The sequence below is a fragment of the Anguilla anguilla genome, chromosome 4 (assembly GCF_013347855.1).
Source record: "Anguilla anguilla isolate fAngAng1 chromosome 4, fAngAng1.pri, whole genome shotgun sequence".
In the NCBI taxonomy this organism is placed as follows: domain Eukaryota; kingdom Metazoa; phylum Chordata; class Actinopteri; order Anguilliformes; family Anguillidae; genus Anguilla; species Anguilla anguilla.
Genome location: NC_049204.1, coordinates 27,313,616 through 27,340,567, shown reverse-complemented (window position 1 = coordinate 27,340,567; position 26,952 = coordinate 27,313,616). Strand labels below are relative to the sequence as shown.

Here is a 26,952-nt window from a genome sequence, read left to right as displayed (position 1 = left end):
TTAGTTACAGATGAGAGAGATGTGTACACTGAATAGCGACTGTATACTACATTAGATCTAAGTTTATTTTTAGAATCCATTTTTGAAAGTGCAGAACAGCGGAGTGACCACACAAGTTACTAAAAAACAGGTAGGTAATTTAAAAAATCAGCCACAAATTACTGTTCTGAGAATTATTGAAATAAGCATGCTTGTTAATTCTGCAAAGCCATAAAAAATAGGGTCAGGACAATGACTAATATCACACCTCCAAATTTCACTTGATCTGTTTCCATTTGTGCAAGTACTTTAGTTCAAAAAAGTAGTGCTTTGGCCTAGAGCGTGTCTCAGTATGAACAATGTGAAGCACCATAAAACAATCAATTCCATTTGATTCTGACTGCAAGATCTGACAAAGTTAAATTCATGCATTTGTGTATGCTAATATGCACAACAAGGGATTGATCAAATGCATTGACATTAACTTCAACATAACATAGTGACACTTGAGAAACTATATCCTGCACCACAAGTCTAGCAGTCCTAGTCTAAACCAACACCACAGCCTGGGTATTACAGTAGAATATCTAAACAAAAAGATAAGAAACTGATCAGTAACTGTTCAGTCATCCACAATTGTCCTTTTAAGGCAGATCTCATTACCTCTTCAAAATGTCACTATGCTTTTCACAACAAGTTCATACATTTCGAAGTATACACATACAATGTGCATATTATGTAACTGAAACCACATTTTCAATTCACAATCCCACAATGCGATGCAACAGGATCAAGGTCTGACATGCAAGACCTGCAATGCAACAGGACATCATATACACACACACACACACACACACACATATATATATACACATATATATATATATATATATATATATATATATATATATATTTAATGCTGTAATGTACAATTTAATGCTGGTAGCATTTTCTCCATGGGTGGTAGTGCTTACAGTATGTGTTACTACTTGCTAGCCCCGGCATTAAAAACAGAGCGATGTTGCAACTCTCAAATCCACCATGTAGCTTCAGGCCACATAAGAGGTCAATTCATCGCAAACATCGCTCCTAGTTTTTAAGCATCCGGAGATCTGGAACGCATCGCCATGGTTTTGGGAGTTGTGCAAACACCTGTGCCTGCTTGTTTCTAAGTTCATAATGTCTGAGTACATTTACGAGTGGCCATGTCTCATCATCCAGAGTGAGGGATGCATTGATCTGTGTACAATAGGCGTACCCAGCTAACACTGCACTCTGCTTCAATAAGAGCATGATGCTATATGTCATTTAACCACATTCAATGTATTCTTTCTCTGTATATCACAAATGCAGTGATAAGCATTCTCTAATAGCCTACATATCATTCATTCCTAGTTCCATTTTTAATTTGATCTGCTGTAATTTTAACGAGTTACCATACCAACACAAGAAAAATTACCAAGAAATAATGAGACATGAAAACTATAAAAACTGAAGCAGAAATAACCTGAAATGAGAATGACATTGAGGAATTTTATTTATTTGTTTGTTTGTTTGTTCGTTTGCCAATACATAAAGAAATGACATAAAATTAAAGGCAAATGTGTAAGTTCTATGTTTAATTGTGAGTCAAAGCTAAGGATGTTGTGTAAATACAGATCAAAATCCAGAGCTTTTGCCAGCACTAATGTAATGCAACTGATTTTATTTCTCAAAAACAAATTTTTTATATCAAGTCATTTTTCAAATGATAAATTTCATGCCTCATCTAAATCATCAAACTCCAGCGAAATATAAATTAATCTGTCCATTTTCCATGGCGTTTACTACCATAAGGGAAAATAAAGTGCTATTGTTCTATTGTGATCCAGTGGCATTTTACATTTGTTTGCATTCCATCATAAATCCATATGTAACAACGTCTGAAGTGAAGGAAATGGGTTTGTGTAGACAGCATTCATCAAGGTCAATAAAATCATTCAACAGGATTTAATTTTCAACATTCATTGATTTGCTAGCTTTGGCAACAAGAATCTTTCAAAATGTGGTATTTCTCAGTAAGCTAAATGGTTAAAAAAATCACATTCACTTGGATTTGAAATATTTCAATAAAATACCAATAGCAATTTTTGTGAAAAAGGAATTGGAAAATAAAGATATTTGCTTTGAATTTGGACACCAGCTTTTTGGAAACAGGCAATATCTAACAACAGAAAGTCTGATCCACCAAAGAATAAAGAAATAAAATATGCACAAATACATCAATATACAGTTCAACACATTTGCGAGACAACCATCTAGATCGTAAACAGCCAAGCAGATTTGTGGGACTTACAGAAACTTAGTGGGACAATGTCCATTACTGGTGACTGCACAGAGCTGGAACCATCGGAAATGGAAATCATCAGAGACACTGTGCTGTTGACTGAATGGAGGGCAACAGAACATGTCCGGACATCTTGTCCCTCACATTTGCTGTGTGCTCCACTGTCTGTCACATTGTCTGAACCAAACTGTGACCTAGAACAGACAATGAAGAATTGGAATTTAAAAGAAATAAAAATGAAAGAATTAAAGTCTAGTATGTCAGAGCCAGGGGAGAGAGAAGAGCTGTATTTCTTTGTACTTATTAGTCAGGTCCCTGGTAATATTTGTATACCCTTTCTGTGACAAGGCTAGTAGCAACAAGTGTCAATTTGACATGCAGTACTCAGATGTGTCTTTGAAGCTCAGTTGAATGACCAGTGGGCCAATCTGTGATGATCGTATTCTTCACAACACAATAACCACAGTTCACTCCAGAGCATCAAATGTATACACATAGTAGCCCTCAACCTAATCTTTTGTGCTGCAGAGATGAAAAGAAAGAAAATCACTGCCCATTAATAGCGGGGCTACGGTATATGTGTCCTCTGAACCAGTATTATACTGGTCATTGAGGCAGACGTATAACAATCCCGATAAAAAAGAAATGCTAATCATCCAGGCGGGTAACTTGGTACTCACGGCAAACGCTGCAAGCTAATTGCAATGGGCCTGCTGGTGTCTGACAGTCCGACGTAAAGCTTTAGATTACAAATGACATTTTCCAGGTTCCCATCAACCCAGCACAGGATGTTCAAACAGACAACTGGAAAGAGATTCAATTAACACGTAAGCTCCAACACCATCTCCAGCCAAATGCAATTAAGACTGTCTACAGTAATGGGGCTGATTGGGAGACTGTTGATGCAGATTCATAAGGTCAAAAACAACGCTAAACCTCCTTCACCGCTATTCTGACCTCCTTCACTGCTTATACAGATACACTCACACAGTACACCAAATGCACAGAGAAATATCACACAGTACACCAAATACACAGAGAAAATATGAAAAAAAGGTGTTAACTTAGTGAACGGTTTTTATTTTAACACCAGCTTAGCTGACATCTGCATTTTAATTATAATAATTTGACTTATTCTGTGTGTAAAATCATGTCTAGCAAGTTATAAGTAGCAAATGACATGCATAATAATGTCTTTTCATGTATATAATGAAAAGAGTTTTGCCACAACCTTTCGCCGTGAACTGCCATACATTTGCCATAGTGACATACTCTGCAAAACAAGCTTTTAAAGCACAAGACTCCCCTCAATTATATAAAGATATTTCATTTTCAAATTCAAGAGTTCAGCTAGAGCAGCTAAAAGGTCTCATACTGTTGTGGATAGTGATGTTTATTTTTAACGGGTGAATGATGGACTTTCAGTGTGGGTACATCAGAATCGTGCATCAACAAATCATCGGTCTGTGCACTACCTCCTCTGCTGGGAAGATGATTGAGAGATGCCAGAGAGCTGCTGTGGGGGCTTATGTGGCAGCGGGGCGAGCGTGCCTGTTCCGCCAGGTCACAGCACAGCGCTGCTGCCCACGGAGTGCCCAGGAGCCTGCCATCTGAAAGCGTCACGCCCACCACGCCTCGAGGACAAGATCAGGAGAGGAACAGGTCAGTATTCTTCACTAAACTGCAAACACATGCACTCTCCTTCAAATGCCTTGTATATCAAAAGGCTTATTGTCACAACTGCCCTTCATCCAGTCAAAAATAAAAAGATAATCCGCATTATTCATTTTCTTGTTCGCGTACAGTGAGGAAATTCCTTGTCTCAAATTGCATATATTATTGGAATCAGCAATGAATAGCAGCTGTAGCTAATCAAGAAATGTCTGGGTTTAACTGAAACCCCTTCACTATTCAAGGGCACTGGCATCACATTGTTAACTGAAAAACTAAAATAATCATTTTGTTCCAAAGCAATATCCACTTATTCAGTCAGACTAGATCTGAATCATTTGCAATGTTTACAAAATAGCAAACCGGCTATAAAGCAGAAACTGAATATGTTGCTGGTGATTCACATAATATACTAGAGATGGGCACGGGTATTCATTCAAGAGTTCCAGTACGCAGCATTCAAAATAAATGAGCAAATCCCATTAAAATCCCAATTAAAATCCCAGTGAAATCACAGTTTTATCTGCATCATTTGCTTTTAAATAACAGATTAGCAGTTTGTTTTTTTGTGGGTAAAAGTGTTGACTTCTAGAATCCTTGCTCTGCAGTCTCCATTTCAGCAGCAGTAAATCCAAAGGGCAATAGAGTTCTCAACAACGTTGGTGTTGTCAAGGATACAGGCAATGACGCTCAAGTCCCATTCGATTCTAGGGTGCTGTTTGTTAGAATTTGAATCAACATGGCAGCGTGAACAGGATCTATAATGAAATAATGGATATAAAGCAGCATTTCAAACTCAATTTAAATTGAGTATTTTTAAATGGTCATAAATGGTAATTCAAAGATGTGGCTCGGCAAAGACATAGGTTTCATTTCAACTTTGAGGGGGACGCACAACTGGACCACCTACAGTAAATCTAGCATAATAAAAACATCAAGTCTCACAAGCACACTAGCCAGAACCCAAGAATTATAGGTTGGAAGAGCAGGCATTGACCCTCCACACCAGAGCATTAGCATTAGCACAGTTACAAATACCAAGTTCGCTAATATTTTGCTCAAGGTTCACTAAAAAACTTGGTTCAAAAGTTGAGAGGTTGTAAGAGGTTCATTTGAGAGGTTGCTATTACTGAGTTGTCTTTGCTGTAGTTGTACAATTTTGAAACTGTTCTTGTGTGTATTCTCACATTAATTTACAGATCTGTGAATCCATTCTATAGATTTGTGAAACCATGAATAGATTTGTGACACAAGCCCCTTCTGTAGTTATATTATAAAAATGAGTGTTTGTGCATGGCCATACTCCAGGCGGTAAGCGCTGCTCGGGATAATTGCCATAAACAATAAAATTTGACTCAAGGTGAGAACTTGATATTGCTTGATGATTCACATGCAAACAACATAAAACGGAAAATAGTCTTGCTTGATATAACCTTTTCAATGCCTGAGTCGCCCCAGCATCAGAGGGCAGGGAGGTCGAGAGTGCTGAGTAGGAGCAGGAGACAGAGGAAGAGAATATGTACCAAGGCAATAACTCCTGCCTGCCTGGGCGGGACTTGTTGTAGGCTGGCCTGGCGACGGGTCCCCGGCAATTATCTGGATTTAGCACCTTTCAACCTGGTGCTTTCCACTTTTGAAGAAAGGCCCTGCACAAACACTCATTCAAAAAATATATATAGATAGGGCTAGTGTCATTATAGAGCTGAAGGCAAAGATAGCTAGGTAGTTTGAACCACAGCTTGACACACACTAACATTAGCTTGCTAGCTACTGCTGGCTAAATAACTACGTCAGCAAGATGTCATTTGCTGTATTTCACTGTGGGAAAAACTCAATACGTGTGAAAATTAGCAAGCTAACTAGTTAACTTAAATATAAAAAGTTTTAACAAGCAAACTGCAGACTGTTATTCAGGATGAAATTCATATATTTCACATCTTTCACATCTATGTTCACCATCTGATTGGCTGGACTAGACTAGTGGATGTATTTTCAAATCATTGCTGCGAGAACCGTCTAAAAAGTCCACAAATAAATGCAAGCGATTCCAGATTTGTTTGGAAGTGCAAAAAAATATTTGTGATATATCATTTTTATTTGTGAACAGGCTACATTTATTTGTCAATCAGCTGCAATTATTTGTGGATCGGCAACATTTACTTGTCGATCAGTTACATTTATTTGTGAACCAAATAAATATTTTTATGAAATACAAAAAATATTTGTGAATCATGTTTTGTTTGTGGAATGTTCATGCTATTTTATATATATTTGAGACAATAACAAAATACCAAATAATTCACTTAAATGCTATTGTGAGGCCACTTTAGCCTTACCTTTTCTGAAGAATGATTCAAATTCATGAAAGTTCATGATATTTTTTTCAACTGCGTATCAATCATAGCCTAATCACAAAAACTTGAGTAGGAAATTAAGGTCAGATTTTTAGGCCTACATACAAGTGAAAACTGTATGTTTCACGCAACCCCGTGAAAATCTCTCAGATTTTCAAATTGTAATTGTCTAGCTCCGTTTGACCCTGACAGCCCATCTGTGCTCTTTTTTTCCCTGAAGTTGACGAATGATATTCGGAAGATATTGAGATCAGCGTAAAAGCGAGCGTTAAACGCAAATTGAAACACTGGCCATTAGTTGCGCACAATAAAACAGTCTAAATGCATTTCTCAACACTGCACATCAAATGCGTCAACAGATAAGCTCCCCGATCGACAGTTCATCGTCAGCACCCCGCAGATACAGAGCATTGTGTTTACAGAATCCCTACCAACATTCCGTTACCAACAAACCAACCTACCAACAAACATTATCGAGCCTTAGAGTAGGCTAGCCTATCTAACGTAATTCTGGTGTAGTGCAGCAATAAAATCATCAAAATGCCCCTCCTTATAAAATACCAATCTCTGGTGACTATAATAATTTTAGAATTGTATCTCTCATCTTTTGCTCTTTTGTTTTAGCTATGTCTTAAATGATCACTCATTAAAAATCACTCTGAGACTGCGTGGCATTTAGTGCTTCCTGTTTTCGTGTTTTTATCCATTATCAGTGGGCAGAAGAACAGTCTGCCATTTGAATTCTCAGGTGTGTGAACAGCCGAACAGGAGTAGGTGGCTTTTGGTGGTAAATCAGATGACTGGACACTGTCGGCAGTAGTTTCCCTATCTTCCCTCTGAGGAGGCAGACCTCCGCAGCCTCCTACAGAGTGTGATTCACCCTCACAGTGCTCTCAGCATGCAGGATTAGAGTTGGATCACAGAGGAGATACCACAAACCCTGTTTGCGCTGCCATGATACTAAAATACACACCCTTCTTCAGTGAGTTCGTCACGGTTGAGCAGAGATAATATCCTCTCTGTGCGTCAAGCTCAATATGTAAACTCCGCCGAGAGCAGAGTTTGTGAGGCATTATGAGAATTCACTGCTCGTGCAGTACTTTGGGGTGCAGGATTACAGCCTTGAGTACCTGGCAGGTCAGATACTGAAAGTAGGTAACCCCCCAAAGACAACCTGGGTTCATTTTCTACCACATGCCACATATAACAATTTGTTCTTCCATTTTAGACCCAAGTGGGTAGAACTTTAGCAGTAGCTACGGCAGATACACACCTGCCACAGACTCAGAAAAGGAGCTGGAGATGCATAGGAACAGTGGTTTAATGTTAGACACTGATGAAATAGGAACACATACTGTGTAAAGCCAGGATAAGACACAGGAGAAACATCCCCATTGTAGAGAAAGACCTGCAGAAGAGCCACAGCATGTTAGACTATTGAAGGCATATTTGCTTTGCAGAAGAACACAAGACCATTCAACATTAAGTAAGCACTGTTGGGTATTCAGTCATTTGCCATGCAAGATACTTTTTAAAACCAGCTTAATCTTCATTTTAGCATCCATTTGACACAGTTTGTCAAGTGTTATCTAACATGAAAAAGGTCTCTACCATTGTATAAGCTTGTCAGCTTTCGTAGCACTACAAATGTATAATTTTCATCAGAATTATAACTTGATCGAAATGCGAGAATTACAACCAGATTGTTTTTTTACATACTGTACACCCAGTTATCTAACTCAGGATAAGAAAATGCAATTGTATAACACATTAAATGTAATGCATCAAAAATCAATGAAGAAGATGTAGTACTTACATCTCATATGTAATTCAGCATGGCCCTCAGCTGGATAGTAGATTTCACTGATTAAAAAGCAAAGTGAAATATGTTAGACGAAGTACAGTGGAAAATTATTGCATGAAATGATCGGACTGTTCTTGCAACATTTGCATCAGTTCTACACAGGGAGGAAACCATGATACAGCGACCTTGTTTTTCATTAAAAGTAACAACCCATAAAACCACTTTAAAGCTTGAATGATTTCTCCAACATATATAACAATACAATTACATTTGCTCACACTGGGTAAATTTGCTCTTATTTCTGTTTTAAATTATCAAGGATTTAATTCAAACAGACCTTTTAATTTTAATTTTGAAAAGTAGATTAAATTTCAAATCTGTAAATGTACTCTTTTCTGTCACAGTATCAAAGTTGTCACTCTTACCCATAAACCCTGCAAAAACATAAATAAGGAAAAATGTATCACTCTGTTATCATAATCAGATTACTGATTCATTATATCAGGAAGGGGTCCCCAAAATATGGCCCAGGGAGGGAACCCTTAGGTCTGAGGCTACGGTTACACTAGTCTTTTCATGTGATTTCTGGAATCGAAATTTGAACATCCGATCACACCAGGCCACATTTGAGTTGTGGCCACATTTGACAGTTCAATGCAAGCTCTTGTGATCAGATCTCAGTTCGGATTTCATTATCCCGCACAATATGTAAAAAAAAACCAGAAAAGACATTCCAATGGCTTTCGGTATTCGTGAGATCATGTTCTTTTTAATTATATTTAAACAATCGAGTAGTCGAAGTAGGGCCCGCACCAGGCGTGCACTGATCAGGAGGCAGCAGCGGGGGCGTGCTGTTAGTGCGAGTATTATGCTACTGTTTGCATCCACTGTGTAGGTCGAGAGGAGGGTACGCGGACATAGCCAGCACTGGTGGAACCACATTGTCCACAACTTCACAGATTCCGCCTGGGTTGTCAATTTCCGTATGCGAAAGCACACATTCGACCATATTTGTCATCAGCTGCAGCCTCGTCTCCACCGTCAGCACACTCATCTCCGTGCCCCCGTGTCTGTGTGCTAACGAGTGGCTATTGCGCTCTGGTGGCTTGCCACAGGGCATTGCTACCATGCCATCGCTCATTTGTTTGGTATGTGCAAAACATCAGTTGGACATATAGGGCATGATTTCATGACGTTTTTCCGGTGAAAGCCTTTTGAGATGCCTGATTATGTCCAGACTACAAGCAATCCCGATCACAATGTGTGCTAGACCACCATGCCAAGTGGTTTGTCAGATCCGAACCCAATGCGAGCGATATCCGATTTGTGCGCATCCACACCTGTCACTTAATGCAGCCTCGCCTGATCGGATATTAAAAAACGCATAGAAATCGGATTTAAAAAAGTAATGTAACCGCAGCCTAAGCCTCTTCATTTGTTTATTTGTTCCCTTGATATCCTGACATATCAACCCGTCTGGTGCATCACTGCACTGTGCAAACTTTGGTTCATTCTAGTAATAAACCTTAGAGCATATAAACTTGCTGTGCTGTTTGGAAGCTTGCCTCCTGGCTTTTAGTGTGCATTGATGTTCTGGCTACTCTGCGAGTTTCTGATTATTGAAATGAGGGGACTTTTAGACCATAACATTGGTCCAGCATTTAAAATATGGTGCTTTATTTGTGTTATCATTATTTATTAGCCGGCTGGATAAACTATCCATCAATGTGCACCCAAGCTAATCGAAATTCTTTCTAAGAAACTGGCCAGTCAACTGAATTCTCATTTACCAAATATTCAGCTGGACTTAGGAGCCCAGAGCACAAGCACTTGGATTTATGATTTGTCCACCCCTGAGCATTCATCTTGTACTTCAAAGAACTCTGATACAAGAAACAGTAATTTTGTTCTTTATTTGTTAGTTACTTTTATAGTGCCATGAAAAAGTATTTTCCCCCCTTCCTGATTTCTTCTATTATTGCATATTTGTCACATGGAATGGTTTCAGATCTTTAGACAAAATGTAATATTAGATAAAGGGAAACTGAGTGAACAGAAAAAACATTTTTCAAGTATTAGTTATTTAAATAAAAGGCTTATCAAACATCCATATCACCCATGTGGAAAATGTAATTGCCCCCTTAGTTAATCAATCAACCAATGAATCACATTTAATTTATAATAAGGTCCAGCAGACTGAACACAGCCAGTCTTGATTGCAGCAAGCCCTGTTGAATCTAAACCTCACTAATATTGAACCTTGCCATCAGAGTGAATAAGTTACCTCTAAGTTTCTACGAACAGACTATTTCAAATCAAAGTAAATTCCACAAGAGATGAGAAAAAAAGTTGTTGAAATCTATCAGTCTGGAAAGGGTTTCAAAGGTGTTTCAAGGCTCTTTCTAAGGCTCTGGGGCACCACCAAACCACAGGGAGGTGTCCAAATGGAGAATAATTGGAACAGAAGTGTATCTTCCCAGGTGTGGCTGGTCTGCCAAAATTTTGGCAACAACTCATCCAGAAAGTCACAAAAGATCCCAGAAGAACATCCAAAGAACTGCAGGCCTCTTTAGCCTCAGCTAAGATCTGTGCGCATGACTCCACAATAAGAAAGAGACTGGGAAAAAATGGGATTTTGATGGCACACGTCCCATACGTCTGGTGTAAAGCAAATACAGCATTTCACAGCAAGAACGTCATACCAACAGTCAAACATTTTGGTGATAGTGTGATGGTGTGGGGACGCTTTGCTGGGACCTGGACAACTTGCCAATATTGAAGGAACCATGAATTCTGATCTGTACCAGAAAAATCTTAAGGAGAATGTCTGGTCATCTGTCCATGAGCTGAAGCTGCAGCTTAATTTGGTCATGCAGCAAGACAATAATCCAGGCAAGACGTGAAACGAGCAGTTAAAAACCTACCAATTTGTCTAAATTAAAGCAGTTCCACAAAGAAGGGTGGGCTATAATTCCTTCGCAGCAATGTTACTGTTTCGTATCGTTTTGTCTGTTTGTTTGATTTTATGTCTCACTATATAATCTTGTATGTATTATATGTATTTTATGTTCAGACCCCAGGAAGATTAGCTGCACACTGTGTATCGCTAATGGAGATCGTAAATAAATAAATAAATAAATAAATAAATGTGAAAGACAAATATCAAATCATAGGAAGTGTTTGGTTGCAGTTCTTGCAGCTAAAGGGGCTATTAATTTTTAACATGGGTGATATAGGTGCTTGGTAACTGTTTTCATTAAATAAATAAAACAATAATTTAAAAATGTGTTTTGTGTTTACTCAGGTTCTCTTTGTCTAATATCACATTTTTCTAAAGATCTGAAACATTGACAAATATGCAATAATAGGGGAAATCTAGGAAGGGGGCAAATCATTTTCATGACACTGTACATCATATTCAATGACTGACAAATGAATGATTCAGTTTGAAAGACAAAAAAAAGTTGTTCATGTACTTGGATCACCTTTAATCAGAACTACTAATCCCAGCATGCAATTTGGTGCCATGTACCATCTGGAGCCACTGTTCATCAAAATAAAATGCTTCATGCAGACTTGTATAAAATAGTGATCAAAATAATGACTAGGCAAGAGTGCCAGGCAAGTGGCTATTCACACCAGTTGAGTATTTTCCAGGAAGGCCCTTACCAACACACAAAAACATTTCATATTGAAGTCAAATTGCGTGTCAAATATCAAAACAAGTCCAATTGTACTCTCGCTGTGACAAAAACAAAGTGCCTGATTGTTATCTAATGACTAAATTAATAGCAATGTCATGAATGTGAATCAAACAAATGTCCAGTTGAATAAACTGGTAAGTCATGTGTGGATTTGCTCATCGATGCACTCCACACGTTTAACTGCAAAACACTGGGCAGGTTTACCCTTAATGTATTACGCAGTTATTTGCAAAATATCATGGTTATTTTGCGATGTTTAATTTGGAAATAAGAACATACATAACTATTTTCAAATCCAGAGCAATGCATTTTACTGAGCTCCTGAAGCTGATACTGAATCATTATACCTCTTGAATATTCACCCACATCCACACTAAAAGCCTTAATCTTAACATTAAGAGGCATCACAGAAATGAACTTTTTGTTTTCACAAAGGCTGAATGCATCCCTTATGGATAAATGTATTTGGTGCTTGAGTGTATGGAGAGTGAAGGAAAACAAAAATTCAATGACCAGATAGAGAAAAAAATCCCTTTTCCCTCCAGCAAAACTCAGCATAATAATTAAAAACCTATTTTTGAGAAATAGTGTGTTCTGCTAGTAAGACCAGGCCAAACAACACATTTAAACCATTTGATGACTCTTTAAATGGATGCCATCATAATTACATATGAACCCTTCACAAAGCACAATTTAATAATAAAATGCAGACCATAAAAAATCGGAGAATGCATTACAAAACAGATCAGTTCCCTTCAAATATTGTAAAATAAAAACGAAGTTAATTAGAATATCCATACATACGCCAAGAAAGTGAGAGTGAAATAAACCACAACGATAAAAAGTGCGGAAAAGCAAAAACTAATGAGAAGACCGCCGTAAGTTATTTTCATATTCTTCCTAGTTTTTCAGAAAGCGATTTATGCGTGCGTGTTATGCGAAGCATTTATAAGGGAAAAACACATCGTTCCTTAACTCATGCATTAACCCCTATATTTTCCGGATGATTATTCCCATTTCTGGATTCATTTATAAAATGAACTTACAGTAAGCGAAATCCCATACCAAATATGTTTTCCTTACCTTGATAGTTATCTTTTCTTCCTTTCGTCGCGTGTTTGCCCGACTAGAATCAAAGACAACTATTCCTCTGTAAAGAGCTAAATGGAAAAGACGCGTGTCAGAGGGAAGGACTAAATGATCACAGTGAGCTAACATCGTCACAGTTTCATTATCGATTCATGAGCGGGGAAAAAATCCGCCTCCCCGTCTCAAGTAGAATATGCGAGTTCATTAACGATTGCGTCTAATTTACTCAGTGTTTCGGAGTGGTGTGGAAATGCTACAAATATACTGTGGTTTAACACTTGCTGCATCTATTAAACTGCACTACCGTTTGTTTCTCATTAAAATAAATTCTGAATATTACATTTCAAAACAGGACACAGACTATTCTATTTTATTTTGCCGGAGCTCCCTTTAAATGTTACGTCAGCCGAATGTACAGTTAAATGGTATATGCCCCCCCCCCCCCCCCCCCCCCCCCCCCCCAATCCTTATCCAAACTAGGAAAAGCTACTCCATGAAGAATGCACAGTATATTTGACAGTAAAATCAAATTCCTTAAAGCCACCATGCATGGTGACCAATTTTATCTGACTGTTGTTCTCGGTACAAGCGAATGTGATTTTACTGTCAAAATTCATGCTGTGCATTTTTCAAGGAACACATTAATCCACATAGCAAATGGCTCTGGGGGCAGATCCGGTTTCAGACCAGGAGATCTGCATAGCAGTCATACCAGTTTGCACCTCCACACCAGTTTCAGTCAGGCGGTACAAAACAAATATGAACACTGCCCCAGGTAAAACAAATTTGCTGGACATAAGACTAGATTGGATCTGATCTAACTCCACCCCAGCATTGGCCCTGTGTGCAAAAGTGTCTGGGTCACACCTGTTACAGGTCTGGCCCCGATGCTGAGATATGCTACAGCCATATCTGGACCAGGCCACTATTGTTATCCATGATGCCAGCAGATAGTAATCGAGAGGGTTACAGATACAGTCGAGATCAGAGTACAGAGCACCATGGAGGGCAATCGGGACCCTGCCGCAAGGGGGTATTCGTATATGGATTGAGGGTCAGCTGCCCGAACCATGCCACATGGTCTCCCTCTGTGCTTTCGAATGGTAAATGACTTTATATGAAAATAAAAAACAAGATTGTGCATACATACAAGATATTTACAGTGAATATTGAAAATAATTTTCTTTCCAAGGGCATTGTTCAGCATCTTGTGCTCCAGCGAACGAGCTGTACTGCGTCATCACAATAAAGTAATTTCATGACCAAACAACACAGGGGTTGAAGGCAACAAGAAGGATTATTATTGTGACTAAAATAGCATGTGTGGAGCACATCTCACTCTGAGGCACAGCACCACAGAAAATAACATATTTAGACTTTTTTAGTGGATAGCGGGGTCCCTGAGTTGAGTTGGAATTAACCCAATGTTGCCCATAGCTTGTTCATGGGGGCCCAGTGCCTGATGTCAAAATGCCTGTAAAGTGATTTAAGACACTGGTCCTTTGTGAAAAGCACTGCACAGCGAAAACTGAATTGAATTATGGAAGCAAGCAACAATGGTTTAAAGATGAATTGCTTTGATTGCGGTTATCATTGATATTGTGTGCTTGCAGGAGAGACTATTGTTGGTGAATGACTTCGACATCCAACAGTCTGCCCTGTGCATCTGTTTTGCCTTTCCCTGACTGCATGCCTGTGTCACTCAATAAAAGGCATGAACACAGAAATGTCAGCTCATGTTTGTTGTAAACAGCAGCAATGGAGGAAGATTGACATCCAGAGGCTTTCCTCCTACTTTCTCTGGAGTCCCCTGCAACAAGTTTGCAACTGCTTGTGCAGGCAGTCAGGGTAAGTCACCAAAAATGAATGACTTTCTATGGAGCCAGTGATTAAAATTAACTTAATAATTAATCCACCAAGACAAATACCCTCTCTCCTTCATGTGCAATTAAGATACCAGTTTGCGGCATTGTATGGTGTCTGAGAAACCTTGAAATCTAGTTCGTTTGCTCGCAACATTCAAAGTACTACAAACAGTGCCCTGTTCCACTGAAGGTGTTAGCTATAGATTGTATAGATAACCCTTTGGCTTTACTGCCATTGACCAGGGTTTGTAGCGCACAGGTGAGTACTCAAGCCTCCCCCAATCATACATTTTGCACATGCAAAACAAGCAGATTGTGTTTTGACTCTGGTAATATGACATTAAAATATATCTTATCTTTGGAATTGCTTAGTTTTCCATTGCAAACCCCCTCCCCAGCCTTGTTAGCAACAGTCAGAGTGCATTTAGAACAGTAAAATGTGAAGGCATAAAGGAAACAGAAGGGCAATACTGTCAGTATGAACGTGAGCCAAAATGAACAGGAGAACATCCATGAGCCAACAAAGTCAAACTAAGGATGACATCGTTATCAGACCTGGCAGAATGACTCAATTCACAAGGCATGTCACTATCTCAGGAGCTCCGTCACACGGTTTTTGGCCCTAGATATTCATGGATTTCCTTGTGACTAAATCACATCACTGGCACATTTATAACAAGAAGGGCAATAATCTACATCACTAATAAAAAGGCACTGGCCATGAATATGCTAATTGGGCCATGTTGATTTATCTGTCTGTCTGGTGGCTCTGTCTCTCTCCTCCCTAGTCAGCAAACAGAGACCACTGTTGGAACAAGTATAAGGCCACTTCTCTTTATTGTGGCCAAGATGTAAAATGGGGCTGTTTGCACAGTATGGAGGACAAAAGGAGATTTATTCGCTTTGATGGCTGCAAGTGTTCCCAAGAATACGGGAGTTAGAGCACATGCACTGATAAATCTAAAAATTGTAGCTGTTTTTCTATCTGAATTGAAAGATCTAATCAGGATGTGCAGGAGATTTACTGCACTGCTGATCAGTAATGTCATCCAGGAGTGGAAGCACAGGATTTCTCATTTCACCCACAGAGGTCTCATACCAAACTGTTCCTCTCCTGGAGTTGAGCACCAAGCACAGCCAAAAAAAAACTTACTTGTAAACGAATCTCCCCCCTCTTGCACTTCAAATCTGCGAAAAGGTCAAATAACAGATTTAGTTCTTTAATTTTAGAAATTAAATGGTATCCCATTGATTACTCACGAACAGCCTTTGGCCTGGTTCAGACACATCTCCAATTAGCCCCACAGGTCCATTAGCATAAAGAAAATTAATTGGTCATCATTGAGCTTTTTAATATGTCAACTCTGGTGTATAAATACAAAGAGCTGTTTAAATGTAAGCCTTGAGACAAAATAATTCTAAGCATTAAAGGTATTATGTCAAGGTATGTTTGTTTATAAAATAAAGGGCCAGTAATTCTCAAGTTCTTGTTCTTGGGGTAGTGGGAAGTGCTTTTTTAATGGCTGTTCTCAGTCATATGCCTGTGTTCAGGCTCTGCTTTTTTCTTCGTATTCTTTAGCCATGTGTGTGCTCCTCCAGTCATAAATAAACATTTGTTCTCTACCATCTGCAAAGTATACAGCATGTCAATAATGAATATTCATCAAAGCAAAAAAATTAAGCAAAATAAATACATTATTCAAAAATGCTCCTGTGCTGTTTGGGGAAAACAAAAGGACTGTAATATGAGCTCCAACCAAACTTACTTGTGTATATTTTTATTGTACATTTATTGTAAATTTCTTCTTCTGTCTTTATTAAACTAATTCAGTGACTCATGGAATATGAATTGGGTGTATTATATAGTTGCATAATGATATAATAATTTTCAGCAGTATAGCGGAGTACACATATAAACTGTATAAATATACAAGACTAACATGAATTAGGTATATTAATTTAGGTAATGTGCATTGGGTGCCTTACAGTGGGGTTATGTACGTTTGGTTCCTTGCAGCTTGGTGATGTGCATTGGGTGTATTTAAATGGATAGTGTGCATTGGAACATTATAGCAGGGTAATATGCATTGGGCACATTATGGTGGGGTAATATGCATTGGGCACATTATGAACAGCCTCCACTCTCCTCGGAAGGTTTTCCAGCAGATTTTGATACATGTCTACAGGGATTCACTTCCATTCAGCCATAACAGCATTGATGAGGTATGGCACAGATGTTGGGCATAAGGCCTGGCTAGCATTCTAACAGAAAAGTAAATGCTACTGCTACTGCCAATGCTTGTCAATGGAGATAGCTGTGGTATCAGAACTCCATGGCTAACCAAGCGCACTACCTCAATGAAGAATGGATAGGGGTGAAATGGCATTCACCAAGAGAGCCAGGTGGGTGTTTGCTGCATAGAGATTACTGTGCTGGGATTACTCACAGGTCTACCTCACCTAAGTGTAGTCTCTGGAACCTCACTGTTAATGTGCTGACTGGAGAGATCGCAATCTGAGCTTGTCTCAGTTCTCTTTCTCTCATCCTGTGCTCCCAGCCTAAATCTGTCCTGGGAGCTCCAGGGATGAAAAATGTAATGTCATCCCAGGAGCTCACTCTGCTGGCAGGATGCCATCACAACCCCCCCCCCCCCCCCCCCCCCCCCCCCCCAGAGAAGTCAGGGTGGGTGTTACGGCTTCAGTGAATTTGCGTCATTCAATTTTATTGTTTTTTCAGTTAGCCATCCTGAAACAGCACGAATGTAATTACAGGACGTCCCTCATTTGGCAAGGACAATGCAGCATCTTTTATTTTATTATTTTATTTATTGCTCACATAATTTTTCATTCCAATGTTAAGACCCAATGAGAAGTTAAATATCAGTAATTCAAAAAAGTCTAAGCTGTGTTTCTTTCAGACTTTTTCAATACTGGTGACTGACATGGTCACTAATTTATAATGAAAAACAATAGTCAACTTCAGGAGCACAGAAACACAGTGTTGACCAAATTGTGGAAAACTACAACATTAGTGAGGCTATCATGTTTATATAACATTTTCATTGAATCCATTTTGCAGAGGCTCTTAATCAGAGTGACGCAGTCACTCAGTCAGTCACATTAGTCTAATAGGTCACGGTATCTTTGCTGAATTGGCGCACACCAGTTCAGAGTGCACTCCAGAGAAACAAGGCAAATTGTAACTGACTTAATTATACTTTCCTATGTTAAATGGCTGGGATTCAAAGTATGGACAATCAATATTTGTCGTTAGCGGTGACTAACAATCAAAAGCAAAAATTATGTTTTTCCGTTTTTTTTAATTATGTTCGGCAAGTTCAGTAATCACGAAAAAACTACCTCGCCAAAGTGAGTTTGAGAATATAGACTGCAATGCTTGCATTAGCATTTAGGTAAAAGTTAAGAATTGAATAGGTCAATGTTTTTGCTGGACCCTGAGAGCCAGCTGATAACAGTGAATATTGCTTACTGAGGGGCTGGTCGCTGACTCCTTATTGTTGAACTGAACGTGAGTGTCACGTGCAGTTCGTGGCAGTATTAATCATAAACGACTAGTGAAAGCAGATGAGTACAATCATTTTGAAGGACAGAAAAAACAGCACAACTGTGGATGTGAAATGGTGTTCCCGTTGTAAGTAGCTAGCTAGTACAAGGAGCTAACATTTGCTGATGTGCTGAAAGCTTACATATATGGGGCCCCTGTGTGCCACCTTCTCAAACAGTAAAATCTACATTCACACAATTAAATGTCCACAAATAAATATAGTTTAAATATTTATATATATTTTCTCTGTACTTAAAGTATTTGTTATATTTAATATTTTGCTCACAAATAAGATTTATTATTTTATTTTTTATATTTATTTAATTTCACCACTTTTTAAATTTTCCATTTACATCCTTTGTGTTGATTTATTCATTACGTCAAATATGTTTATTCATTGTATTTCTATTTAGTATTTTCCTTCTTCTATTTCCTATTTTTTGCTCCAATATTATATTTGAGAATGTGGCACATTCGGGCCACGATATTATAGTGATACTATAACTATACTTAGTTAACATCCATTTAATAGCAACGCTAGCTTAGATGGCTACCAATAGCCAGAGACCTTGGCAAGGTATGGCACTCAGCAAACCTTGGACTCAAAAAATGATTTTAAATAATTTTTTATTTATTAAAATATCTGAATAAAAAGTTGTATAATTTTGACTTTAAATAAAGAGAAAGTATCATCTGGGACCTATGTGCAAAGAGTAGCCTACTGTTTATGGACAAAAATTCATGGGTCAAAGGTTCCATTTCCTGAGAGACAATGTTCCCCACAGGCTGTATCCAGGGTCCGGCTTAACTAGGCTTGCCGAGTCTTGTTAGAATGGAAACATGGCACATGCTTATGCCTAGTAAGGTATGAAATGTGATATTCACTCGAGAGGACCAAAACCAACAAAAATCCTTTTTTTTTTTAAGTCAGTTAACTTGCTCTGAAGGGTACATGAAACAAAAATAAATATTGAGAGAACTAAGCAAGCTAACCTGAAAAGAAAATTCAGCGCAGAGTACATAATACCAGTGCATAACAACATGAGCATTGGGCATGTGCCATAGGCTTCCATAAAACTACATAGTAAATGTTCAATGTTAAATCAACTCTTACAGAGTACATATGGTCCCTGTTGGACTCTTACTGTATGTACTCCTGTTAAAGTGAAATTAACACCTGACATTTTACTGTGTAGCTTCCATTCATAGCATGCAGTCCTGTCACTGTCCTGCACAAAAGACAGGCTTTGCAGCAATTGACTAACAAAAAAATATTCCAGTGAACTGATTGACAACAAGAAGCAGTAAAAGATCACAAACTTAAAGTAAACGTTTTCCACCACCAATGATGCAGTTGTTGCATGGACTATAATGTTTACGTGGATACATGTATTTATATGATGGAAGTCAAGGAGCATGAACAAACAAACAAACTGCAGGAGACCCATCTATAGTCCTTCCCCCGATTTCTTTGGGCGGGGGACAAAAATCCATCCAAATTCCCTGACAGTGACGAGAACCATACAGAGACATGATACTGGTGGTATTGCTTATATTGTCTCTTTGCTGATACATTTTTTCCAGACTGTTTGTGCTTATGACAGTACAATCCTACTTATTGATTAGCAGCAATTCTTTCATACAGACAACAAAACAGAGACTGCCCACTGTCAGAAATGTAATTAATTTAGAACATTTTACTTAATGTACATGTAACAGGTCAAAAGCACACGTCCGAGGTGAGACTTGAACCCTGGCCTTTTGCTCCAAAGACAAACGTACTACCAGTCCTACAAAAACACTCCTAGCTATGGGCGATGTTGTTATTTTGCACCATCATTATTTTAACCATTTCCATTAATATTTATTACCGCTTGGCCTTTCCAGGCCTGTATCACGTTCAGTTAATCAGGATGTTGCAAACGCGCACAGTGCCCAGGACATGAATTAAGGTTTTTTAATGAGTCACTATGGTCATAGGAAGGGTCATAAGGCATCAGCTCATTTCTTTGCATTAGCCATTACATTGATTTAACATCCTTTCAGCATGATTCAGAATTCTACATTAAGTGCTAGGCCTATATCACAGGGCTTACAGAAATTAGCTCAACAAAACACTCATTCAAATTCTTGATTCTTGAATAAACCCAAAACTCCAATCAGTGCACCATTATCTGAATAAATTGAGGACACGGTCCTATAAAAAATGTATTGGCATCTTTATATTGCAGTAGCTTACTTTGGTTCTGAACTGATGTACATATGAAATCTCCAAAAGTATGACCAAAATCACCAAAAGTATCTGGACACCCCTTGGTCTAGGGGTGTTTTTCATGGTTTGGGCTGGGCCCCTTGATTCCAGTGAAGGCAGATCGTAATGCTACAGCATACAATCACATTCTAGATGATTCTGAGCTTCCTTAATAGTTTGAGGAAGGCCCTTTCCTGTTTCAGCATGACAATGCCCACAGGCACACAGCATGATCCATATATAAATGGTTTTATCGAGAACGGTGTAGAAGAACTTGAACTGGCCTGCACACAACCCTGACCTCAACCCCATCCTACAACTTTGGGATCAATTGGAAAGCCAACTGCGAGCCAGGCCTAATCGCCCAATCAGTCAGTATGTTTACATGCACAGTTGAAATCGAGCTATATTAATAGCTCGATTTGGCCAAAGATGAGATTTAATTGGATTATTGTCGTTGTCCCAATATACATGACTCGGAAAGAATCAAATTATTGACCGAGATGCGTCTGACTAAGGCTTCTTATAAATCCGGCTTCCTCCAATTTTGTCGCAACTTTTTTTCATAGTTCGTCATTCCGTGTTTTTCTTCCATCCATGTATTTTAGGATATTTAACTCCTTTAGTTGTGATAGCATGAAGTTGGTCTCCTTGTCCATCCAGAAATGTATTTCGTTCGCTATGATACTAGGGAGGGCAAAACGCAGCTTTAGAATGTCGCCAGCAGTGTATGCGCGTGAGCTCGACAATGCATTTCTCACAGAAGGTCATTTGTCGCCTATTTATTTAGTTCATTACAGTGGTGATAGAAGCAACAAAAATTAAGTGGTACTGTGCTGTTAGCCTTTATTGCTTGCTGTACAAGGTTAATGTGAAGTACAATCGGACAGCGCTAACCCATAAAAATGTACTTTGAATGGCAGGCTACTTGCTCAATCGAACGGTAAATGTGAAAAACATTCGATTATAGTCAGCGGCACCAAAATTTTCAGTCACACCCTCAATAAACGGCAAAAGTCACAGTAGAAGATTGAATTAAATCTTTTAAAGTTAAATATTTTCTGAAACATTATCGATTCCGCTTGGCCACTGTGAGCGTAAAGTTGCTATGTAAATTACAAAACATGCGCAGAAGACCTAGGCCAATTGTAGTCTGATTGAAGCGTATACATGCTGTAGTAAATCGACCCCGAACCGCATTAACTAGGTATGTTAGTCCGACTTTGAAAAATTTGACTGTGCGATTTCAGTCGGACTACGATGTTTACGTGATTTTTAAAAGTCCAGTTTTAGCCGGACTAATACAATAAATCGACTTTTTCAAACATCAAGTAAACCCACTGAATGCCCAACCGCACTGATGCTCTTCTGGCTGAATGGAAGCAAATCTCTGCAGCAATGCTCCAACACCTGGCATAAAGCCTTCCCAGAAGAGTGGAGGTTGTTATAGCAGACAAGGGTGGACTAACTCCATATTAAGGCCCATAATCTTGGATGAGATGTTGGATATCAGGTGTCCTCATACTTTTGGCTACAGTGTATGTAATGTCAATGTGCACATTAAAGAAGCAGCTGCCCCATTATTATAAATGTGCTAATACACTGCCCCCCCAACCCCCTCTGCCACCTATAGACACAAAGACATGCACTCAAGTCAAAAAATAACAAACCTGGTTAAATGTTGAACTACTAATTGACCATTAGAATAAATCAGCATACATTTTCCTGGAATTGTCATACAATCATGGCACAAAGCAGAGGGCCAACAACAACAACAACGTTCCTCATTGCCCTGTTGTCATTAGTGTGGGAGATGAGAGCTCTGCCCACAGATGGTTTGACCCTTTCTCATTCAGCTCTTTGCAAGCTGCACTGGACCAACCACCACATGCCCTTTGAAACCTCAGAGTCCGCACTGATGGCAGAAAGAACTGGTGCTGTTAAAGAAGAACTCAGAACATTCTGTGCCCTGAATTTCACTTTGCTGCCATGGGCTACAGAACTGGAGCACCAATCCCAGGCTGATGACTAGCTCTCTCATTAAGACACAGACGACAAAAAAGCCGGCCCTGTGACCAGGTGGGATAACAGCAACGTTCACCGTAAATAACCCTCATGTCCTGAGTTCCATTAGATCTACTGAACCTCATGTTTTTTCAACAGAGAAATGATACAGGTGCATGGTCTCTAAAACCCACAAGGCACACATACTATCAGCACAGCACACCAGTGATTAAACCCATGTGACCTGAAACAATTATGTCCACAAATTTGCATTCTTCAGAAAAGTGGAATAAAACTAAAATGCTGTTGAAATGAACAAAAACATGTCCTTCACAGTCTGAGTATTCAGCAGACTTGCTCTCCCACATAAGTGAAATCCAAATGGGGGCTCTGATAATTCCTGCCATTTGTCCAAAACCAGTCCACCAGATTTCAAACACACCTATTGGCAATCAGAGATTTCTGAATAAAGAGATTTAGAATCTAGGCAGATACAGATGGCTCTTTGAATAACAACCAAAACACTAGACAAACCCCCAATTTCTACAAATTGTACAATTAAACATACTCATATACACAACCACGTGTGAGTATGCACAAACACATTGCAGACATGCAGTGGTTCAAAGTTGAAGTACTGCAGGAAACTTTCTCTTCGGTAAAATATAGGACATACAATATAGCAAAATTCTGCTAATTAAAGAGTGCTTTGCTGCTTCTGTTTTATTTTCTATTTGAAATAGAAATCTATCAGCGTCTACTACTTTAACCACAGGAGACTGATAACGTTCCATCTTCAGATGACTCAGATTAAACATTCATACCACAAAATGCTGAATCTTACTTCTGTGTCATAAATATGTACTTCTCAGAAGAATGAGGAAAAATTATTCCCATTTAGAAATATTCAAGTGGGAAAAATTGGTTTGAGTAAGATACATTTTAGGGTACTGACTAATAGCAGAGCAGGAGACTCACCAAAAGCTGAATATGATGTCCTTGTGAGCAGGTCAGTCAAAAGCAATCAAAGCGGTATTTGCATTGAAGGCAACTGAGCTGTGGTGTTCTGGCCTTATCAACTTGCATTTTAGCTGCTGCCCGTGGTCTCTGGGCAAACATGTTGCTATTCTGAGAGCCCTCCAGGAATACACACCAATCATCTGAACTGTGTCCGGAGCAGAGAAAACACGGATGTGTGTGCCTACTGCGCTCAGTATGGAAGGCCTGAGGAGAGGGGCTGTGGTGCTAAGCAACCAGCAAACTTTCCCCGTGTCACGGAGGATTGGCGCGGAATGCTGAATGAAAAAAGAGCTGGGCTAGCCTCTCCACATGGCAATTTACCAAGACCTTCCGACTTATAAACACCAGCCACAGGCCAGGGTCCTGCTGCCTGCTGCTCCAGCTCTTTTGTGGGTGACTGTTGCCAGTCTGATCCCAGCCAAACGTCTGCACTAAAATAAAGAAAATGGACCTTCCTCGTGTGTACTGAAACACCAGTTTTATTGATATACGCCAGACCCTGCACTAAGCTAAAGAACACGATAGATTACTTTTTGTATGTGCGAATGGACCCAGGCTCGACGACCGAATAAAGGGAAATCTGAAGGAATCTTGAAATCTTTATCTCATGCGCTTTATTATGACATTTAAAAAACTGCAGGTCTGTGCGTCACGCCGTTTTTGTTGGGGTGTTTGTTCGTTCTTTCATATAGTAACCTACTAATTTAGTTCAGCTGCTAGTTTATCTTTAGTCCTATTCGCACATGTTTTTTACGCGAGGAGGTCCTGCAATGTCGTGTTTATCATGTGGCTACTGTCAGCAAAAAAGACTTGCTTTTTCACAGCCTTGTCCCGGATGTGAATGGCAAAGGTTGACAGCAATACTTTCATGCACATTGTCATTAGCCAGTAGCCACCTCGTTTCTTAGCATCAACATAAGAACCCGGACTCATTGCAGTCGCTTATTTTTTTATATTGTAATTAGAGTATACAAATGTGCAGACATACAGGGCCATGGTATCGTCCGTACGTAAACAACCAAGCATATTACAATGAATGCACGCAGCTCACAAATAGCAGAGAATACAAAGATTCTCTTCCAAGCACATTACAATTAATGCACGCAGTTCACAGATAGCTCAGGATACAAAGATAACAGTAAAGTAAAAATGAAAGTAAAATAAATACAGAAAAAATGAGAACACAGTAAACTACGTCACAGGTAGGGAACAAGAATGTTGTTCTTAGCCAGCTGGAGGCTTTTTGCATATTTTCATAGGCTATTCTAGAGCTGTAAAATAATAATAATAATCATTTAAAAATAAATAATTGAGCAGTTTCTTTTGAAAATTTTAAACGTTTAAACGAAGTCTTTAAGCATCTTGCTTTGTGGTTAAAATTGTATGTGGATAAAATTGTGAAATTGTATGGCCATTCCTAAACAATGGGCATCCATATATATGGAGTTGGTTCCACCTTTGCTGCTATTACAGCCTCCACTCTTCTGGGAATCTGTTCCAATAGATTTTGGAATGTGGCTGCTGGAATTCACTTCCATTCAGCCACAAAAGCGTTAGTGAGGTCAGGCACTGATGTGTGGCAATAAGATCTAGCTTGCAGATGGTGTTCCAGTTCATCTCAAAGGTGTTTGATGGGGTAGAGGCCAGGGCTCAATGCAGGCCAGTTAAGTTGCTGAAACAGGAAAGGGCCTTCCCCAAACTGTTGCCACAAAGTTGGAAGCCCACAGTAGAAGGTCATTGTATGTTGAAGATTTCCCTTCATTCTGTATAATAAGGAATGGATCGCAATCCTACCATACCTGTCTGAGCCAGAATCGGATCCCGAAGTTGAAGGCATGGAGCAGACACTGGAACCTGTTCAACAACCAAGAGCCTTGCAGGAAGTGTCAGAATGGTAACATTTTTATATCTAACCACAAACTATTGGCTACCTATTGCACATTGAGAGCTTATGTCCAAGCTTTTAAAGGTGTACCTGATTTTAATTGTAGCAGTCCTTCAAAGTGATTATCCTCTAAATCAAAAGTGCATGTCACAATTATGTGACAAAATTGATTTGTCTGTGAATCTCAGCAGGTGGAACTGAGGCAATTGTTCAAGAATGACCATTGAACCCCAGAATATTGCAGAGAGTGTTTATGCAAAGCCATAACTATCAGATCTGGAGCCAGATCTAACTTGCTTTTTTGTGCAGTAATCATTAAAGCACTCAAATGTAGAGTTGAATACAGGAGCTGGAGGTGAGTGAGTGAACAGAGATTTATTTGGACAAAAACAGCAAACAGGAGAAACCACAAGAGAGTGACCAAGAACTGAACTAGACAAGCAATAACTGGCAGCTGGTAGAACCTGCAAACACTAAGACCAAGTGACAACTAAATAAAAACAAGTGACTTAAATACACTAAAGAACTGAACGCACTAATGAAATATGGGTGCAAACAATAATCAAACCAATAATATACCATAATGGCGCAAAAAATCTAAATGGAGACCGCACCAAGAAAAAAACTACGGTCAGGGAACTAGTAGCCTCTGGTGGTCAGAAATGGGAACTGTGACTTTTTTTCTGGGAGCAAATGTGGCAAAATGTCATGTTTTACAGATTTCATATTCTACCAGCTTAATTGGGACATGTTAGACAACACAAACAATCATGCATTTAATTTAATTTGAAACAAATAAGCAGGGGCCTGCTACTTAATTTATGTGATAAATGGAGCGGGAGCGGGGAGAGGGGCTCAACTCAAAAGGTAAACTTTATTCATGTACATGTCCAGTAAAGATGCACAGTTTAAGAGACTTTATGAATCCCAGTAGGTCAATAAGTTGCCTTGTGGAGGACAGGTGTGGCTCCATAGCTCAATAGAAAAAGCAGGGCTTCTAAATATGAGCTTACATAGGACAGTCAAACACCCAGAAAATTGTACTGATTGTTCCTCAAAAACATTGAATTAATTTATTTCCACTTTTTATTTTTACAGGGACAGTGTACATTTATAAACATCACTGGAAATGTGGCAGCGGTACCCAAAAGGCTACATTTCATCTGTTGTCCCTGGTTGCTGTTTGGTACAATAATCACACCACAGAGGAACTTGATTAATCAAACAAATTATAACCTGCTAGCAGAGGGATAGCCTGGTACCTGCTCATGTACTTTAGGAGCACGCTTTACCACAAAGCACTCTGCCCTGATGGGTGTTGCCTCCCAAAGTGACACTCATTGTTTACCTGTCATCTGAGTTATGATGTGGCAGTTGTCTGTTTTCCTTGGGTGTGTTCTTTTTAAACAATAAAAGAGAGTGCAAGAGAAGGTAG

At 39.1% G+C, this 26,952-nt stretch overlaps 1 protein-coding gene across 4 annotated transcripts in view; it reads right to left on the bottom strand.

Annotated features, from left to right (window-relative positions):
* lepr (leptin receptor) overlaps positions 1-24,327 on the bottom strand; it is a 38,238-nt gene extending 13,911 nt beyond the window's left edge. For 2 of the 4 annotated variants that reach the window (XM_035412191.1, XM_035412194.1), the window contains exons 1-8: positions 23,591-24,327; positions 15,946-15,980; positions 12,922-12,998; positions 8,147-8,193; positions 7,686-7,738; positions 3,781-3,939; positions 2,986-3,109; positions 2,315-2,499 (exon numbers count right to left, since the gene is read on the bottom strand). In XM_035412191.1, coding sequence (XP_035268082.1) covers positions 2,315-2,499; positions 2,986-3,109; positions 3,781-3,939; positions 7,686-7,738; positions 8,147-8,148 — 523 coding nt within the window. In that variant the 5' untranslated portion in view covers positions 8,149-8,193; positions 12,922-12,998; positions 15,946-15,980; positions 23,591-24,327. The remainder of the gene's footprint in view (positions 1-2,314; positions 2,500-2,985; positions 3,110-3,780; positions 3,940-7,685; positions 7,739-8,146; positions 8,194-12,921; positions 12,999-15,945; positions 15,981-23,590) is intronic. The other 2 variants (XM_035412192.1, XM_035412193.1) reach the window with 2 other exon arrangements.
* Between the last annotated feature and the right edge of the window lie 2,625 nt (positions 24,328-26,952).